The following is a 21,233-nucleotide window of genomic DNA, read 5'->3' as shown; positions in this document are numbered from 1 at the left end:
CACGCGCCAGCTCCGGCTCTGCTCCCGTCCACCACGCGCCAGCTCCGGCTCTGCTCCCGTCCACCACGCGCCAGCTCCGGCTCTGCTCCCGTCCACCACGCGCCAGCTCCGCCCCCGTCCACCACACTCCAGCTCCGGCTCTGCTCCCGTCCACCACGCGCCAGCTCCGGCTCCGCCCCGTCCACCACGCGCCAGCTCCGCCCCCGTCCACCATGCGCCAGCTCCGCCCCGTCCACCACACTCCAGCTCCGGCTCTGCTCCCGTCCACCACGCGCCAGCTCTGCTCCCGTCCACCACACGCCAGCTCCGGCTCCGCTCCCGTCCACCACGTGCCAGCTCCGGCTCCGCTCCCGTCCACCACGCGCCAGCTCCGCCTCTCCCCACCCCACATTGGCAGCCTCTGCCTGTTACCCCATGCCCAGCCTCTGCCCCCCCACACTCTCTCTCCACAGACCGTCTTCTTTCTGTCCTCTGCGGGGTGTCGGCTGCTCCCTCCTCCGCGCTCTTCCCCGCTGAAAGCTCCGCTCCTCTGCTGCGCGCTCTCCACACTGCTCTCCTATGGTGAATGCTGGACAGTGTGGGCGGGGCCACAGCTTCCTCCCGTCTGCTCTATGGAGGAGGAGGCACCGCCCCTTCTGGTCACATGGGCATGACGTCACTACAGGTCCTGTGTGCACAGAGCAGCCATATATGTGGTGGACACTCCTGGACCTTCTGCTTTCTGGGCCGGTTCCTCCTGTGAGTCCTATTAACCCTTTCGCTCCCTGTCTTCTCCTTTCTGACAGGACAATCTCTGAATTCGGACAGTGTGACGGGAATTTCAGCAATGTGGAAGGAAAAAATGACAATTTTCCTGTTTTCCTCACAGAAATGTGACTTTCCCCCCAATGTATCATTGTCCTAAAGGTGACAGGAGCGCTGAGGCCGCACAGTGCGCCGTGTCTCCTGAGTGCCGATACCCCACAGGCTCAGGAGGGAAGGGGCGCCATTGTGACTGGGATAGACGGCGGACGCCGTGTAACGTGTGAAGAGCGCTGACACCAGAACAGCAGAGACCCCACAAGTGGCCCCATGTTACCCCCTTCACCTCTAGGGGACAGGGAGGATTATTAACCCTCAGGGGAATCGCTTGTGTAACACACGACCGCTCCAAAGTTTGGGGTCACCCAGACAATTTTGTGTTTTCCATGAAAACTCCGACTTTTATTTATCTATTGAGTTGCCAAATTAATTTAACCACTTAAAGGGAGTCTGTCACCCCATTTTAGCACTATAAGCTGGGGCCGCCGCCATCAGGGGCTTATCTGCAGCATTCTGTAATGCATTCTGTAATGCTGTAGATAAGCCCCGATGTAACCCGAAAGATAAGGAAAACACGTTAGATTATACTCACCCCGGCGTACGGTGCCTCCCATCTTCATACGATGACGTCCTCCTCCTAACTTCTCCCTCGGCTCCTGTGCAGGCGTACTGATCTGACCTGTAGAGGGCAGAGTAAAGTACTGCAGTGCGAGGGGCCGGGAAGGGCACAGAGGTCCTGCGCACTGCAGTACTCTGCTCTGCCTTCTACAGGACCGATAAAGCACACCTGCGCGGGAGCCGAGGGAGAAGTTAGGAGGAGGACGTCATCGTATGAAGATGGGAGGCCCTGGACCAGACTGCAACGCCCCCTGGTGAGTATAATCTCACGTGTTTTTCTTATCTTTCAGGTTACATCAGGGGCTTATCTGCAGCATTACAGAATGCATTACAGAATGCTGTAGATAAGCCCCTGATGGCGGTGGCCGCAGCTGATAGGGCTAAAATGGGGTGACAGACTCCCTTTAATGAACGGAGCTTTTTTCATTTTTCGCTCCCCTTATTTCCAGAGCCATAACTTTTTTATTTCTCCGTCAGTATGGCTGTATGCAGGATGAGTTGTGCTTTTGAACGACACCATTCGTTTTATCATGTCTTGTACTCAAAACCGGGAAAAAAATTCTAAATGCGGTAAAATTGCAAAAAAAGTGCAAACCCTCACTTTTTTGTTTGGCTTTTTTGCTAAGTTCACTAAATGCTAAAACTGCCCTGCCATCATGATTCTCCAGCTCATTACGAGTTCATAGACTCCAAACATGTCTAGGTTCTCTTTTATCCAAGTGGTGGAAAAAAATTCCAAAATTTGCTAAAAAATAAGCACAATTTTTCGAGCCCCGTAGCGTCTCCATTTTTCGTGATCTTGTGCTTGGTGAGGGCTTATTTTTTGCGTGCCGAGCTGATGTTTTTAATGATACCATATTTGTGCAGATACATTCTTTTGATCACCCGTTATTGCATTTTAATGCAATGTCACGGCGACCAAAAAACCGTAATTCTGGCGTTTTGATTTTTTTTCTCGCTACGCCATTTAGCAGTCGGGTTAATCCTTTTTTTATTGATAGATCGGGCGATTCTGAATGCGGCGATACCAAATATCTGTAGGTTTGATTTTTTTTTATTGTTTATTTTGATTGGGGCGAAAGGGGGGTGATTTGAATTTTTATGATTTTTATTTTCTTTAATTTTTAAACACTTTTTTTTTATTTTTGGCACGCTTCAATAGTCTCCACGGGAGAGTAGAAGCATGCCATACTTGATCGGCTCTGCTACATATGGGAGATGAGCAGATCGCTCATATGTAGCAGTAATACAGCATTGCTATGAGCGCCAACAACAGAGTGGCACTCATAGCAATCTGACGGCAACAACCATAGAGGTCTCTATGAGACCTCTGATTGTCATGGCAACGCGTCGCTGACCCCCCGATCACGTGACGGGGGTTGGTGATACGCTCATTTCCGGTTGGACGCCGGAAATACTAGTTTAATGCCCGCTGTCAGTGTTTGACAGTGGGATTTAACTAGTTAATAGGCGCGGGCAGATCTTGATTCCGCCCGCGCCTATTGCCGGCACATGTCACCTGTTTATAACAGCTGACATGTCGAGGTTTTGAAGTGGGCTCACCGCCGGAGCCCACATCAAAGCAGAGGATACTGACCGCTGATGTACTATCCCGTCAGCGGTCTGTAAGGGGTTAAAATCTCGTCCAGACATTGACAAGGTTCGAAAAAAAGATTTTTATTTGAAATAATAATTTTCTCCTTCAAATTTTGCTTTTGTCAGAGAATGCTCCCTTTGCTGCAATTCCAGCATTGCAAACCTTTGGCATTCTAGCAGTTAATTTGCTGAGGTAATCTGGAGAAATTTCACCCCATGCTTCCAGAAGCCTCTCCCACAAGTTGGTTTGTCTTGATGGGCACTTTTTGCGTGCCATACGGTCAAGCTGCTCCCACAACAGCTCAATGGTGTTGAGATCTGGTGACTGCCCTGGCCATTCCATTACAGATAGAATACCAGCTGCCAGCTTCTTCCCTAAATAGTTCTTTCATAATTTGGGTCATTGTCCTGTTGTAGGATGAAATTGGCTCCATTCAAGCGCTGTCCACAGGGTATGGTGTTGTGAGTTCATTTTTCCCTTCACCAGTGATGTCTGATGAACTCCCTCTTCTGGCGAAGGAAGGTAGTGAGGCTGATTACCAAACAGCTGAGCAGGTAGATGATGACTGGGTCACAGGAACTGATGACTGGATATAAGGCAGCCGACGCCCTGCTGCCTTGCTGGTGATCTTCCTGCTGCATTCTTGGAGACCAGTCTGATTTCTGCTTCTCAAAGCTAAGTTTTGCTCTGCTTTTTGTACACTTTAGTTCTGGTTTTGTTTGCCTTGTTTTTTGGGAGTTCTGCCATCCCCGGCCAGGGGTGAGCTGAATTCCATTTTTGTCTCTGATCTGTTGATCTTTGGCTCTGTCTTAAGAATTTACCTGAGTGCTGATATAGTCTTTTTGAAGCCTAGCGACTTCAGGGCCTGTTTCTCCTATCAGTCTGTTGGTACATTTTTGGATAGGGTTTTTGCGGATTGCAGACAGCAGCTTTTCTGTCCTGTCTTATTTAGTTAGCTTGGGCCCCATCATTTGCTCAGCCTATCTTTCTATCTGTGTTAGTGTTTTTCATCTTGCTTCACAGTCATTATATGTTGGGGCTGCCTATTGCTTTGGGGGCTGCTCTGGGGCAGTTTAGATTTCCCCTTTCTGTCTTTAGGCTAATTTAGTTCTCTGGCTGTGATCGAGGGGTCTAGGGCACCGTAGGAACCCCCCACGGCTACTGCTAGTTGTTGTGGATAGGTTCAGGGGGTCTGCAATCCGATAGCTTCCAACTTCTCTGGTTTTCTGGACTTAGCTATTATTTTTGTTTTTTCCTCCTTCGGTGACTCATCCATAACAGTATGGCATGGCGTTGCAAAATGGAGTGATAGCCTTCCTTATTCAAAATCCCTTTTACCTTGTACAAATCTCACACTTTACCATCACCAAAGCAACCCCTGACCATCACGTTACCTCCACCATGCTTGACAGATGGCGTCAGGCACTCTTTCATCATCTTTTCAGTTAATCTGCGTCTCACAAATGTTCTTCTGTGTGATCCAAACACCTCAAACTTGGATTCGTCTGTCCTTAACACTTTTTTCCAATCTTCCTCTGTCCAATGTCTGTGTTCTTTTGCCCATATTAATCTTTTCCTTTTATTAGCCAGTCTCAGATATGGCTTTTTCTTTTCCACTTTGCCCTGTAGGCCAGCATCCCGGAGTCGCCTCTTCACTGTAGGTGTTGATACTGGTGTTTTGTGTGTATTTAATGAAGCTGCCAGTTGAGGACCTGTGAGGCGTCGATTTCTCAAACTACAGACTCTAATGTACTTGTTACTCAGTTGTGCAGTGGGGCCTCCTACTTCACTTTCTACTCTGGTTAGAGCCTGTTTGTCGTCTCCTCTGAAGGGAGTAGTACACACCGTGGTAGGAATTCTTCAGTTTTCTGGCAATGTCTCACAAATAATTCATTTCTAAGAACAAGAATAGACTGTCAAGTTTCACACGAAAGTCCTTTTTTCTGGCCATTTTGAGAGTTTAATGGAACCAACAAATATAATGCTCCAGATTCTCAACTAGCTCAAAGGAAGGTCAGATTTATAGCTTCTCTAATCAGCCAAACTGTTTTCAGCTGTGCTAACATACTTGCACAATGGTAATCTAACCATCCATTAGCTTCTTACACAGTTATCAAAGTACCATAAGAACACTGTAGCGATGGTTGTTGGAAATGGGCCTCCTTACACCTATGAAGATATTGCATTACAAACCAGACATTTGCAGCTAGAATAGTCACACGGTAGTGTACTTTAATATTGGCCCTATTTCCTGTTGGCAGGTATACCTTTTCTTTTAGGATTTGATAAAAACGGCCACCAGTGGAGAAGAAACCTCTTCTACTAATATTTTGCAGAACTCCCCTGGCAGCCCATCTGGTCCGGGTGCCTCGCTATTTTTCAGGGAGTTAATAGTGTCCACTATCTCTTCCTTTCTTATTGTAGAGTTGAATCTTTCTCACCTTCTGAGACTGTTGGGAGGGATAGTCTATCTAGGAATGTCTTCCCCTCTTCTCCATCTACTGGTTCTTGTTCATACAATGTGTTATAGTATTTATGCCAGATGTCATTTATGATTTTTGGGTCTGTTTGTGGTGAACCTTTGTGATCATTCAATCTACCTATAAATCTCATAGGTGTTCGGCTTTTTGCCAAGCGAGCCAATAATGAACCAGCCTTATTACCGTATCTAAAAAATTCAGATGTTTTTTGGTTCCCCCTTATTCTTTCTAGTCTGTCCAGCTAAAGGTCAAATTCTGCTTTAGCTTTAATCCATTTATGCCTATTTTCTAAATTGGGTCGGTTAAGTGCTTGGTGTATAGGCCGCTTAGCTCTTCACTTGCTGTGTTATAGGATAATGTAGTTTTAGTCCGTGTTTACCACAATGTCACACAGGTTGGGAAACACCGGCTTTTGTGCTGGGTATGTTCGGCTATATTTGGTGATTTAATCGATGATTAAATTGTTGAATATTGCAATTTCGGCGATCGTGAGCCGAACTTTAACCCCTTTCTGACATGAGACGTACTATCCCATCCATGGGACCCGGGCCCCTATGCCCATGGACGGGATAGTACGTCTACCGAGATCAGCGGCGCCCACGTGGTGAGCGGCGCTGATCGCGGCCGGGTGTCAGCTGATTATCGCAGCTGACACCCGGCACAATGTGTCAGGGGCGGTCACGGACCGCCCCCAACATGTTAACCCCTTGCACACCGCGATCAAACATGATCACGGTGTACCGGGGGTTAAAGGGAAGCATCGGCAGGGAGGGGGCTCCCTCCGTGCTTCCCTGAGCCCCCCACGGCAGCGCAATGTGCAGCGCTGCTGCGGGGGGCTCCTTTCCTGCAGGCCCCCGAATCAAAGATGGCGACGGGGGCCTTCGGGGGCCTGCAGGAAGCTGGCTTCCTCAGTGCCTGCAAAGCGCAGGCATGAGGAAGCCTTCTGCAGTGCCTGTGACAGATTGCTGATCTGTCACAGTGATCTGTGATGTGACAGATCAGCGATCTGTCACAGGACAGTGATGTCCCACCTGGGACTATTTAATAAAGTAAAAAAAAAAATTAAAAAAAATGTTAAAATAAATTAAAAAAAATTGCCAAATAAATTAGAAAAAAAAAAAAATATTCCCCCAAATAAATCCATTTTTTAGAAATAAAAAAAAAAAAACAATAAAAGTACACATATTAGGTATCGCCGCGTCCGTTACGACCCGCCCTATAAAACTATCCCATTAGTTAACCCCTTTAGCGAACCCCTTAAAAAATAAAAATAAAAAACGAAGCAAAAAATAATGATTTGTTATCATACCGCCAAACAAAAAGTGTAATAACGCGCGATCAAAAAGACGCATATAAATATCCATGGTACCGCTGAAAACGACATCTTGTCCCGCAAAAAACGAGCTGCCAAACAGCATCATCAGCAAAAAAATAAAAAAAGTTATAGCTCGCAGAATAAAGCGATGCAAAAATAATTATTTTTTATATAAAATAGTTTTCATTGCATAAAACCAACAAAACATAAAAAAAACGACCTAAATAAGGTATCGCTGTAACCGTACTGACACGAAGAATAAAAACGCTTTATCAATTTTATCGCACGCGGAACGGTGTAAACGCACCCCCCCAAAAGAAATTCATGAAACGCTGGTTTTTGTTCATTCTGCGTCCCAAAAATCGGAATAAAAAGTGATCAAAAAATGTCACGTGCCCGAAAATGGTACCAATAAAAACGTCAACTCGTCCCGCAAAAAATAAGACCTCACATGACTCGGTGGGTCAAAATACGGAAAAATTATAGCTCTCAATATGTGGTGATGCAAAAACTATTTTTACAATAAAAAGCGTCTTTTAGCGTGTGACAGCTGCCAAACATAAAAACCGCCATAAATAGTAAATCAAACCCCCCGTTATCACCCCCTTAGTTAGGGAAAAATAAAATTAAAAAATGTATTTATTTCCATTTTCCCGTTAGGGTTAGGGCTAGGGTTAGTGCTAGGGTTAGGGCTCAGATTAGGGTTAGGGGTGTGTTGGGGTTAGGGTTGGAGTTATAATTGGGGGTTTCCACTGTTTGGGCACATCAGGGGCTCTCCAAATGCAACATGGCGTCTGATCTCAATTCCAGCCAATTCTGAGTTAAAAAAGTCAAATGGTGCTCCTTCCCTTCCAAGCTCTGCCATGCGCCCAGTGTTTTACCCCCACATGTATCAGCCTACTCAGGTCAAATTGCAAATCAATTTTTGGGGTCCAATTTCTCCTGTTACCCTTAGGAAAATAAAAAATTGGGGGCAAAAATATCATTTTTGTGGAAAAAAATGATTTTTTTATTTTCACGTCCGAGCGTTATAAACTTCTGTGAAGCACTTGGGGGTTCAAAGTGCTCACCACACATCTAGATAAGTTCCGTGGGGGGCCTAGTGTCCAAAATGGGGACACTTGTGGGGAGTTTCAATAGTTTAGGTACATCAGGGGCTCTCCAAACGCACATGACACCCGCAGACCATTCCATCAAAGTCTGCATTCCAAAATGTCACTGCTTCCCTTCCGAGCCCCGACGTGTGTCCATACAGTAGTTTTCTCCCACATATGGGGTGTCAGCGTACTCATGACAAATTGGACAACAACTTTTGGGGTCCAATTTCTCCTGTTACCCTTGGGAAAATAAAAAAAATTGGGGACTAATTGATCATGCTTGTGGAAAAAATACGATTTTTTTTATTTTCATGCCCGGGCATTATAAACTTCTGTGAAGCCTTTGGGGGTTCAAAGTGCTCACCTCACATCTAGATAAGTTCCTTAGGGGGTCTCGTTTCCAAAATGGGGTCATTTGTGGGGGTTTCCACTGTTTAGGTACATTAGGGGCTCTCCAAAGGCAACATGACACCCGCAGACCATTCCATCAAAGTCTGCATTCCAAAACGTCACTACTTCCCTTCCGAGCCCCGACGTGTGTCCATACAGTAGTTTTCTCCCACATATGGGGTGTCAGCGTACTCAGGACAAATTGGACAACATCTTTTGGGGTTCAATTTCTCCTGTTACCCTTGGGAAAATAAAAAAATTGGGGACTAATTGATCATGTTTGTGGAAAAAATACGATTTTTTTATTTTCATGCCCTGGCATTATAAACTTCTGTGAAGCCTTTGGGGGTTCAAAGTGCTCACCTCACATCTAGATAAGTTCCTTAGGGGGTCTAGTTTTCAAAATGGGGTCATTTGTGGGGGGTTTCCACTGTTTAGGTACATTAGGGGCTCTCCAAAGGCAACATGACACCCGCAGACCATTCCATCAAAGTCTGCATTCCAAAACGTCACTACTTCCCTTCCGAGCCCCGACGTGTGTCCATACAGTAGTTTTCTCCCACATATGGGGTATCAGCATACTCAGGACAAATAGGACAACAACTTTTGGGGTCCAATTTCTCCTGGTACCGTTGGGAAAATAAAAAAATGGTGACTAAAAGATCATGTTTGTGGAAAAAATACGAATTTTTTATTTTCACGCCCGGGCGTTATAAACTTCTGTGAAGCACTGGGGAGTTCAAAGTGCTCACCACACATCTAGATAAGTTCCTTGGGGGGTCTAGTTTACAAAATGGTGTCATTTGTGGGGGGTTTCCACTGTTTAGGTACATCAGGGGTTTTCCAATCGCGACATGGTGTCCGATCTCAATTCCAGCCAAAAACATCAAATGGCGCTGCTTCCCTTTCGAGCTCTGCCATGCGCCCAAATAGTGGTTTCCCCCCACATGTGGGGTATCAGCGTACTCAGGACAAATTGCACAATAACTTTTAGGGTCCTGTTACCCTTGGAAAAATAAGAATTGAAGGTGAAAAGATCATTTTTGTGGAAAAAATATGATTTTTTAATTGTACGGCTTTATGTTATAAACTTCTGTGAAGCCCTTGGGGGTTCAAAGTTCTCACCACACATCTAGATAAGTTCCTTAGGGGGTCTAGTTTCCAAAATGGTGTCATTTGTGGGGGATTTCCACTGTTTAGGTACATCAGGGGCTTTCCAATCGCGACATGGTGTCCGATCTCAATTCCAGCCAAAAACGTCAAATGGCGCTGCTTCCCTTCCGAGCTCGGCCATGCGCCCAAATAGTGGTTTACCCCCACATGTGGGGTATCAGCGTACTCAGGACAAATTGCACAATAACTTTTAGGGTCCTGTTACCCTTGGAAAAATAAGAATTGAGGGTGAAAAGATCATTTTTGTGGAAAAAATATGATTTTTTAATTGTACGGCTGTATGTTATAAACTTCTGTGAAGCCCTTGGGGGTTCAAAGTTCTCACCACACATCTAGATAAGTTCCTTAGGGGGTCTAGTTTCCAAAATGGTTTCATTTGTGGGGGGTTTCCACTGTTTTGGTACATCAGGGGTTTTCCAATCGCGACATAATGTCCGATCTCAATTCCAGCCAAAAACGTCAAATGGCGCTGCTTCCCTTCCGAGCTCTGCCATGCGCCCAAATAGTGGTTTACCCCCACATGTGGGGTATCAGCGTACTCAGGACAAATTGCACAATAAATTTTAGGGTCCTGTTACCCTTGGGAAAATAAAAATTGGGGTGAAAAGATCATTTTTGTGGAAAAAATATGATTTTTTAATTGCACCGCTGTACGTTATAAACTTCTGTAAAGCCCTTGTGGGTTCAAAGTTCTCACCGCATATCAAGATAAGTTCCTTGGGGGTCTAGTTTCCAAAATGGGGTCACTTGTAGGAGGTTTCCACTGTTTAGGTACATCAGGGACTCTCCAAACGTGACATGGCGTCCGATCTGAATTCCAGCCAATTTTGCATTGAAAAAGTCAAACGGCACTCCTTCCATTCTGAGCTCTGCCATGCGCCGAAACAGTCGTTCCCCCCCACATATAAGGTTTCAGCGCACTCAGGACAAATTGCACAATAACTTTTACAGTCCAATTTCTCCTGTTACCCTTGGTAAAATAAAAAAAATTGAACCTGAAGTTTTTTTTTGTGAAAAAAAGTTAGATGTTCATTTTTTTTTAAATATTCAAAAAAATTCCTGTGACGCACTTAAAGGGTTAATAAACTTCTTGAATGTGGTTTTGAGCACCTTAAGGGGTGCAGTTTTTAGAATGGTGTCACTTTTGGGTATTTTCTATCATATAGACCCCTCAAAGTGGCTTCAAATGTGATGTGGTCCTAAAAATAAAATGGTGTTGTAAAAATGAGAAATCACTGGTCAACTTTTAACCCTTATAACTTCCTAACAAAAAAAAAATTTTGGTTCCAAAATTGTGCTGATGTAAAGTAAACATGTGGGAAATATTAGTTATCAAGTTTTTTGTGTGCCGTATCTCTGTGATTTAAGGGCATAAAAACTCAAAGTTGGAAAATTGCGAAGTTTTCAAAATTTTTGCCAAATTTCCATTTTTCTCACAAATAAACGCAAGTTATTTGAATGAAATTTTACCACTAACATGAAGTACAATATGTCACGAGAAAACAATGTCAGAATCACCGGGATCCATGGAAGCGTTCCAGAGTTATGACCTCATAAAGGGACAGTGGTCAGAATTGTAAAAATTGGCCCAGTCATGAACGTGCAAACCACCCTTGGGGGTGAAGGGGTTAATCTGTAAGACCTGTAGCCACCATCTTTTAGCCACATTTAAAAAGCCATCCTGTAAGATTCCAGCCGCTTGCAAACTTAAGAAAATAATCATTCTCCTTCTCGTAAGCTAATCGGCAGCGTCCAGTCGGATGAGTGTCTATGGTCCCTGCTTAGCACCTCCTCTGACCCCACAATTGCCATCCTCCTGCCTTTACTGACGTGGCTGACGCCTCCTATGTCATCCAGTCTGTTGCGCTGCGCAGCTCCTGTTCCCTCCTGTGCAGGTGCGAGAGCTGGACAGACAGTGGATGACACAGGAGACGTCAGCCATGTCAATCAAGGCAGGAGAGACGGTGAATCAGGCCCATAGTGAGCAACAAAAACCGCTGTGCACATGATGCTGAAAATTCAGCGCGGAAACACAGCGGTTTATTTTCCACAGCATGTCAATTCTTTGTGCGGATTCCGCAGCGGTTTTACACCTATTCCATTATAGAGAAAACCAAAAACAAAACACAAAACAAATATCCTGGAATAAAAAAGTAAAAAAATATATTGCAAAAATTGCATGAAGGTAGTAATAATAGTAATAATAAGGGTATTTAGTTAACATAATTTTGATCAAAATAATGTAGAAGCCATCCCGCCACGTCACGGCAACCCTTGTGGGACAGTCCTAACTCTTGTATTTAAAACCTTTCCACTTGTCAAGTGACGTAAATGTGAACAAGGACAGAGGGACTGAACCACCAGTAATAGTGTAGGCCAGACAGGATGGATTTTCCAACTCAGAAGCAGGGCGGTCACACCCTTATATGCACAGAATGCGCAATGAAACAAATGAGAAACTGGGTCTGAGCAGAAAAAGTAAATTAATGTGCATGCAAATTGTAATTGCATATGAACACATGACCTTTACACAGAGAAAACCAAAAGCAAAACACAAAACAAATATCCTGGAATAAAAAAGTAAAAAAATATATTGCAAAAATTGCATGAAGGTAGTAATAATAGTAATAATAAGGGTATTTAGTTAACATAATTTTGATCAAAATAATGTAGAAGCCATCCTGCCACGTCACGGCAACCCTTGTGGGACAGTCCTAACTCTTGTATTTAAAACCTTTCCACTTGTCAAGTGACGTAAATGTGAACAAGGACAGAGGGACTGAACCACCAGTAATAGTGTAGGCCAGACAGGATGGATTTTCCAACTCAGAAGCAGGGCGGTCACACCCTTATATGCACAGAATGCGCAATGAAACAAATGAGAAACTGGGTCTGAGCAGAAAAAGTAAATTAATGTGCATGCAAATTGTAATTGCATATGAACACATGACCTTTACACAGAGAAAACCAAAAGCAAAACACAAAACAAATATCCTGGAATAAAAAAGTAAAAAAATATATTGCAAAAATTGCATGAAGGTAGTAATAATAGTAATAATAAGGGTATTTAGTTAACATAATTTTGATCAAAATAATGTAGAAGCCATCCCGCCACGTCACGGCAACCCTTGTGGGACAGTCCTAACTCTTGTATTTAAAACCTTTACCTATTCCATTATAGGAATCTGCAGGTGTAAAAACGCAGAGCAAATCCGCACTAAATCCGCAGGAACCTGCAGGTAAAACACAGGTCGTCTTACCTGCGGATTCTGCAGAATCCATGCAGAAAAATCCACAATGGAATAAGCAACGTGTGCACATACCCTTAGTCTCTGTCCAGCTTGCAGGATAAACAAGACATAAAAGTTTAAAGGGGTTGTCCACTACATTAAATTAACCCCCAAAGTATCCCCCCAGGCCCCTAATGAATTTTGTAAATACCTCATGTTGCCTATACTGCCTGTGAGTGGCGTTATCGCTGGCCGCTCACAGGCAGCACGTAACCCAGCGCTGATGTCACAAGTGAGGCGTGACTCAGCGCTGGGTCCCCGCAGTGGCTGCTGGGTTGTGGGCGGGGTTACCCCCGGGGTCACACCCAGCATCCACTGCGCGCTTTCTCAATGAATGGGCGCTTGGTGGATGCCGGGTGTGAAGCGGGGTGATAATCGCTCCCACAGCCTGGCAGCCAGCGCGGAAGGAGGAAGATGGACCCCCGGCTGCTGCCAGCACTTGTCGGGACGTCAGCGGAAGCAAGAGCCGGCTGCAGCCAGGGGTCATGTGCTGCCTGTGAGCGGCCAGCGATAGCGACGCTCACAGGCAGTATAGGCAACATGAGGTATTTACAAAATTCATTAGGGGCGCCAGGGGGATACATTGGGGGGTTAATTTAAAGTAGTGGACAACCCCTTTAAGAACCTTCATTGCTTTATATATCTGTATGTATATATTCGACCAACAGATTAGACATATCAAATAGTAAATGACATGTGCCAAGACACTCATCAGTCCTCATGCTGTGTCCAGTGTGTCCCTGGTCCTCAGTGCTGCTCCTAGCCTCCTTGGCTGTCAGGCTCCTTCCAGACAGAAGCAGAAGAGTGCAGACAGTGAGCTCAGCTCACAGTCAGAGGCAGAGCAAGCCCCGCTGCGTCCAGGCTTTTGGGGCTGATGACTTCTCTGCAGCAGGGAGCTTTGAAGGAGAGCGCGCTCATCCTGGATTGGGTGGGTAACCTTCCTTCCCCCTCTCCTCCACAAACTGCAGAAGAGTGGTTACATGACTCACTCCCTGCACTCTGATACATGTGAAGTACAAACGCCAGCCCTGACAGTAGCTCCAGGTGGGCCCGCTCTCAAGCACAGTGTTACATCGCATCATCTTCTTCTCATTCAGGTCTCTACAATATCGGATCCTCTCAGTGAAGATCTTCTACAAAAGAAAATATTCTTGATTTACCCATCAAGGATGGGTATGGACAGAGACAAGATGGCGGAGAGAATGTTACACCTCACCCTAGAGATCCTCTTCCGTCTCACTGGAGAGGTGAGAGATTCTGATGACGTCACATTCTATCATTCTTATCTATGGGAATAACATATGGACAGAACTGGAGAGGTGAGGACTCTGGAAATGTCTGTAGTGAGATTTATTAATGTGTCTCTCCATAACCAGGATTACACAGTGGTGAAGAAGACCTCTAGTGATCGCTGTCAGGACCCTGTGTCTGAGGGATCTGGAAGACCCCTGAGCCCAATCACGGGGCCTCCACCTCACCCCCTAATCCGTGAGGATATCAATGACCAGAAGATCCTAGAACTCATCTACAAGATGTTTGAGCTGCTGACTGGAGAGGTGACACTGCTGGGAATGCCTGGACATTATACAGAAACACTATGAAGGGATCGGGGGATGACGGTATCATTGTATGTGTCAGGTTCCTATAAGGTGTCAGGAGGTCGCTGTCTATTTCTCCATGGAGGAGTGGGAGTATTTAGAAGGACACAGCGATCTGTACAAGAACGTCATAATGGAGGTTCCCCAGCGCCTCACATCTCCAGGTAATAGACAGGACTAAATACACACGGCCTATAATTATCTGTATGTAGAGAATGAATTCAGTCCCTGTATGTGTTTCCTCCAGATCTATCCAGTAAGAGGACAACACCAGAGAGATGTCCCCGTCCTCTTCTTCCACAGGACTGTAAACAAGAGGATCCCAGTGCTCCTCAGGATCATCAGGTAGATGGAGAGAAGGTGTCAGGAGATCTCCCCTATGATGTGTAGACGGCTGTGAAGGTCTTGTGCTCAGTCTTGTTTTATCCACCAGTGTTATATGTTTTATACCTGTGTAATGAGAACGGTGGAGATGGCAGGATTAGAGCTGATCATAGATGGGACTTCTCCATCTGTCGGTGACTTTTACAATATTTGTTTCAGGGTGAAGATCTGACCCATATTAATACTACAGAGACATATGTAAGAGATGATGAGCGGTGTAAAGAGGAGATTCCCACATATGACTACCCAGGTGAGTAGTAACCACTGAATGTAGAGAAGTCACAGATTCCTCTCAGTCACCGGCTGTGGTTGCTTTATCGGTGGTGTAGTCCGGCCGTATTACCATGATCACCATTTTGCCTCTAGTACCACAACATTCTCCTCCACCCAAAACTGTTCATTGATTTTGGACATTGAAATCCCTTTTCTATAGAACTTACAACCTGGTAGATCCACCTACCCCCTGGGATTAGGAGACGCTGACTGTTCCCTGCCCAGATCTGTAACTAAATCCAAATGACAGCGTACGTAGAATGTGCTGACAAGATAGAAAATCACTTGTAGAAAAATCTTATGCTGGGCCTGTAAGAGAAAGCGGAGGGTAATGATGCTGTTGGCTTCCTAGATCCCTGAGATCTTATCGGATGAATCTTCTCTCCCTTCTGTGCTGCTGAATGTCTCATGGTCCCTACAAGACCAGGTCCAGTCTTTCTGGCCAAACATCTCTTTTATGATCCACAACAGTAAATGTGCAGTGAGGCCAAGTGTGAATTTCTGTACAATAACAGCAGAGTTTCCCTTTATCCTGACTTTCCAATTTGTATTAAAACTACCGTATTTTTCGGACTATAAGACACACTTTTATCCTTCAAAAATGTGGAGGAAAATGGGGGTTGCGTCTTATAGTCCGGATGTACCGGCTCTGGCTTTGGTGTGGAGGTGAGGGAACTGCATCAGCGGAGCAGCGGGTCACAGGAGGCTGGAGCCGGTGACTGCGGCTAAATCTTGTTCCCGCTGCTAAAGAGAAATGAATATTCACTGCATTACACGCCCATGGGCTTGGAGGGCAATGAATATTCATTTCTCTTTAATAATAGTATCTTGAGATGATTAGCCCCTAACCCCGGTCCTGGTATGCATGGCCCCATCCTTATAATTGGCCCCCACCCCCGTCCCCATCCTGGTATGCATGGTCCCATCAGAAAACATTAAAAAACAAATCATTACACTTACTTACCCCGCGCTCCCTCGCAGCGTCCTGCTCCGGTGCCAGCAACTGCTATATGCTTGTAAGCAGCGCATGGCAGGGACGTGCACGCAAAGGGCAGTGAGTATTCATTGCTCTTCAGTAGCGCGCAGTGTCAGCCACCGGCTTCCTGCTGCTACCGGCGGTCACGTGTGCCGCTACTTAAGAGAAATGAATATTCATGAATGCTCACTGTTCTCAGCGCTGCTTACAAGCAAATAGCAGATGCTGGCACCAGAGGTAAGCGTAATGGTTTGGTTTTTTTTTAATGTTTTGTGATGGGCCATGCACACCAGGATAGGAATGGGGGTGGGGGCTTCTTATAAGGATGGGGCCCTACATACCAGGACGAAATAAGTCACTGAATACCAGGACGAGATGGGGTCCATGCATACCAGGATAAGGTTGGGGCCATGCTTTCCAGGATAGGGATGATGGGGCCATGCATACCAGGATAGCGATGAGGTGCCATGCATACTAGGATGAGATGGGGCCCTGCATACCAGGATGAGATGGGGCCATGCCTACTAGGACAAGATGGGGACCCTGCATACCAGGATTGGGATGGGACCATGCATACTAGAACGAGATGGGGACCCTGCATACAAGGATAGGGATGGGACCATGCATACTAGAACGAGATGGGGACCCTGCATACAAGGATAGGGATGGGACCATGCATACCAGGACAAGATGGGAGCTCTGCATACCAGGATAGGGATGGGATCATGCATACCAGGACAAGATGGGGACCCTGCATACCAGGATTGGGATGAGGCCATGCATACCAGGATAGAGATGAGTGGGCCATGTGTATCAGAATGGGTATGAGGGGACCATATATACCAGGATAGGGGATATTAAGTACAGAATTGACCACATTTTTTGCTTCAATTTTTTTTCCTAATTTCATTCTCTAAAACCTAGGTGCGTCTTATGGTCCAATAAATACAGTAATTTCAAGGAGGATTGTGATAATCTCCAGGACAAACATTCCACCTGTGCCATGATAGATCTCTAAGCTGTGTGTGGCTGATGGCTGTAATATACATTTATTCCCGCCTGCAGGAGATGTGTTGGCTCCAGCCCTGGTGTCATAGATTTACTAAACGTCATGAATTCCAATATGTTTTCCATCCTAAGGAATTCAGATAACTGCACAATCTCTCCTGAAATGGGGGCGCTAATACTTTCTCTACTCCTCCGGTCAGGACTCATAGTGGCTGCAATGGTCCACCATAAATGAGTGCAACTCGTTTAGTGTTCTCCCCTTGTACATACGTTGTTGGGGATGTAACATATTTTTTTATTCTGTGTCTTTTTTTTATAACCTGTTCATTCTGTATGATAGTTTGATTGTGGTGGGATCGGCCTTCCTGCCTAATGTGAGTCTGTAACTCCCTGATAGTCTTGAAAAAAATCTCTCCATTGCCTCTTCCAAATGCCTAAGATCTAAATTTAAAGGGATCCTGTCAGCCGGATTGTGCACAGTAACCTACAGACACTGTCAGGTCAGCGTCGTTATACTGATTACAGTGATACCTGGTGATGAAATCCGTCTTGTGGTTTATGTTTAATCTGTATTTGTAGTCTTCAGTTAATGAGATTCTCGTGCTCTGGGGCGGGGCTGTGGGCGGAGCTTTATATGATGGTCTGTTTACATATGCATCTGTATTGGCTTATGACAGGTCGCTGACCCCTCACTGACCTGCCCACATTATTACATAATGCATATAATAGTGTTGATATTATTGGTGATTATGCCTATAATATTGTGGCTATTGTGAGGCTTAGAAAAAAGAAATTACAAATGACACTGGCGGCGCCTGGCCAGTAGCATCTATCTCTTACTTATAGATGGTACTGCGCAGGCGCCACCATCGCCGGTGACATTTTTCTGGATGTAATTTTTTATGTAAAATAGGGGGCAGGTCACTGAAGGGTCAGTGTCATAAGCCAATACAGATGAATATGTACGCAGAACACCACATAAGGCCCCGCCCACAGCCCAACCCACAGCCACTCCCACAATCCCACCCCGAAGCACAAGAATCTCATTAACTGAAAACTACAAATACAGATTAAACAATAACCAGCCCGCAGCTGCCCAGAAAACCCAGAAATTCCGACACTTTGCCCGGCTCTTCCTACTTACCCTGTGTTTTGTTTTATCTCTAATAAAAGACTTTATTCTGGCTGTGATTTATTTACCATATATCTATAGGATTAGTAATGGATAGGTGTCTTACTCTCCATTACTAAGCCGTGGGCTTGATGTCACCTGACAATACAACCCCACAAATATGAAGCCCACTTGCCATCACTACAGGGCAAGTGGGAAGAGCCGGGCAAAGCACCAGAATAGGCGCATTTAATAGATTTTCCTTTTCTGGGCAGCTGCAGGCTGCTATTTTTAGGCTGGGGGGTCAATATCTATGGCCCCTTACAAGCCTGAGAATACTAGCCCCCAGTTGTCAGCTTTAGCAAGGCTGGTTGTCAAAAATGGAGGGGAACTCACGCCGTTTTTTTAAATTATTTAATTAATTAAAAAAACTGTTTGGACCCCTCTATTCTTGAAAACCAGCCTTGCCAAAGCTGACAGATGAGGGTTGCAGCCCCCAGTTGTGAGTTTTTCCGGACTGGTTATAGAAAATAAAAGGGAACGCACGCCGTTTTTTCATTCCTTTATTTAGTTATAGCGCAGGCGGCGGGTGAGGAATACTCCCATCATCTGCTCCTGCTGTCATTGTTCTTAGCATCAGGTGTAGGTTGATGGGAGTAATAGTCATCATTCTTACTTTAATATAACTATCATTATTCTCCCCGCCGGCAGAGCAGGGGAGAATGATGTGAGCGTCTTCAGCACCCGCTGCCGGGGAACAGCGCTTACTGTAGCGCTTCTTCCCTGTCGGCCGTCCTTGTGGTACTGATGCTGCACTAGGGCGGCACACGGTTGTCACACATGTGCCACAAGTATTACACACATGGACATCTCCGGTACCGGAAATATCAGGACGTGTGAAACCGGCCTTATACACAGTTCTCTTTAAATGCCTAATATTTCTTCTTGAAACTCATCTGACAGAAAATATTGGAGCTTAGGATAGTATAGATTGTGAAGTCTCCGAGACCCATACTCTAATTACACCAGAGAGGTTTCACCACTAGTTACTCATTTAGTACTGATGGAGACTGTGGAGTTTGATCATTTCAGTAGTTCCTAATCAGGCCCCATTATTAACCCCTTCCTGCCATCCGACGTACTATCCCGTCCACGGTACCCGGGCCCGTATGACCGGGGACGGGATAGTACGTCGGGCCCTTTAATGCGATACCGCGACTAAAGTCGCGGTGATCGCATTAAAATTCCGACGCCATCTCACCTTAGAAAAGATGGCGTCGGCATCCCGGGCTGCGATCCCGCCCCCCCGGCATCCAGAGCGCTGTGATTGGCTGTTCAATTCTGAACAGCCAATCGCAGCGTTTCTCATTGTTTCAGCCAATCAGCTTGGCTGAAACAATGATGTCCTAGGCGGGGATCGAGTACCGATGTACTCGATCCTAGAGCCGGTGCCTGGCAACGCCAGGCACCGGCAAAAAGCACCCGGATTGGCGCGATCGCCGATCTGATCGATCGCGCCAATCGCAGTGCACAGCGGCGCTATATCGCCGCTGTGCCCTGCCAGTACCGGCCAGGATCGGTGCTATATTAGCACCGATCATGCTGGAGCCTGATGCAGGCCCAGTAGGGCCTGCAGGAGTTGGCTGGCGCGATCGATTAGATCGGCGATCGCGCCAACCACAGGGCACAGCTGCGGTCACCATGTGACCGCTCTGTGCCCTGCTGGTGACCTGGGCATGACCTGCCTAGTAATCGGAGCTGTGAGCTCCGATTCTAGGCAGTTGCCATGGTCACCAGGCAGATCAGGGATTGGTGGGATCGATGTAATCATTCGATCCCACCAATGACAGGTCACAGCAGCGATGTGACCGCTCTGTGACCTGCCCCCTGACCTGCCTCTGACCTGTCTGACCTGTCTGCAGGGGTCCTCACTCTAGCTGAGGATTCCTGCAGAGAAGTCGGACGCAGCAAGAGCTCCTGTGCTGGGTATTGTGGTGCCACAGCTTGTAGCATCACAATCCCTGCAGAAGAAAGAAGAAGAAGAAGAAAGAAAACTACAATTGTAAGTGTTAATTGATCCCTGATCCCCTGCCCAATCTATCTTCACCCCCCCAATCTATCTTCATCCCCCCATCCCCCCTCCACCCCCCCTCTTACCCCCCTTTTACCCCCCTCCACCCCACTTTTGCGTCACCTCCGTGCGCAGCCGGCGAGCGTTGATCGGTGACGCAGTTCACCGATCAACACTCGCGCTCGCTTTTTTTTCCTTAGCCCCCTTTGCGCCACTTCCGTTCACACATTCCGCAGCCGCAAAAGTTGGATAAGTGACACACGTCACTTATCCAAGCTTGTGCCTGCCGTTTTTCATTTTTTTCACCCCCCTTTGTGCCACCTAACTACAACCCTAACTGTTGATCCCTGCCCAATCTATCTTCATCCACCCCAATCCCCCCATCCCCCTTCCCCCTATTTTTACCCCCCTCCACCCCACTTTTGCGCCACCTCCGTGCGCAGCTGCCGAGCGTTGATTGGTGACGAGGTTCACCGATCAACTCTTGAGCTCGTTTTTTTTTCCTTAGCCCCTTTTGCGCCACTTCCGTACACACATCCCGCAGCCGCAAAAGTTGGATAAGTGACACACGTCACTTATCCAAGCTTGTGCCTGCCGCTTTTCATTTTTTTCACCCCCCTTTGTGCCACCTAACTACAACCCTAACTGTTGATCCCTGCCCAATCTCTCTTCTTCCACCCCAATCCCCCCATCCCCCTTCCCCCTATTTTTACCCCCCTCCACCCCACTTTTGCGCCACCTCCGTGCGCAGCCGCCGAGCGTTGATTGGTGACGCAGTTCACCGATCAACACTTGAGCTCGCTTTTTTTTCCTTAGCCCCTCCGTACACACATCCCGCAGCTGCGAAACTTGGATAAGTGACACAGTTCACTTATCAGAGTTTGCCGTTTTCCTTTTTTTTTTTTTTCCACCCCCCCTTGCGCCACCCCGTGCGCACATCCAGCAGCCTAGTTTTGATAAGTGACACTTATCAGCTAGGGCCTGCTGTTTTATACTTTTTTCCACAGCTTTTTCTTTACAGAAAGTTTACACCAATCACTCCCCCCCCCTC

The 21,233-nt window shown here is 46.3% G+C and overlaps 1 protein-coding gene across 2 annotated transcripts in view; it reads left to right on the top strand.

Annotated features, from left to right (window-relative positions):
• Positions 1-21,233, top strand: part of LOC141082268 (oocyte zinc finger protein XlCOF8.4-like) — a 112,418-nt gene that overhangs the window by 70,365 nt on the left and 20,820 nt on the right. Inside the window, exons 1-6 of one of the 2 annotated variants that reach the window (XM_073566208.1) lie at positions 13,385-13,689; positions 13,859-14,008; positions 14,138-14,317; positions 14,400-14,523; positions 14,607-14,704; positions 14,903-14,993. In XM_073566208.1, the coding sequence (XP_073422309.1) occupies positions 13,636-13,689; positions 13,859-14,008; positions 14,138-14,317; positions 14,400-14,523; positions 14,607-14,704; positions 14,903-14,993 (697 nt within the window). In that variant the 5' untranslated portion in view covers positions 13,385-13,635. Of the gene's footprint in view, positions 1-13,384; positions 13,690-13,858; positions 14,009-14,137; positions 14,318-14,399; positions 14,524-14,606; positions 14,705-14,902; positions 14,994-21,233 lie in introns of those variants that run through there. The other variant, XM_073566209.1, reaches the window with a different exon arrangement.

The sequence above is a fragment of the Dendrobates tinctorius genome, unplaced genomic scaffold (genome assembly GCF_039654945.1).
Source record: "Dendrobates tinctorius isolate UK_male_01 unplaced genomic scaffold, ASM3965494v1 ptg000017l, whole genome shotgun sequence".
Classification (NCBI taxonomy): Eukaryota; Metazoa; Chordata; class Amphibia; order Anura; family Dendrobatidae; genus Dendrobates; species Dendrobates tinctorius.
Note: the sequence above shows the minus strand (reverse complement) of the source record. Positions and strands in the feature narration are given on the sequence as shown.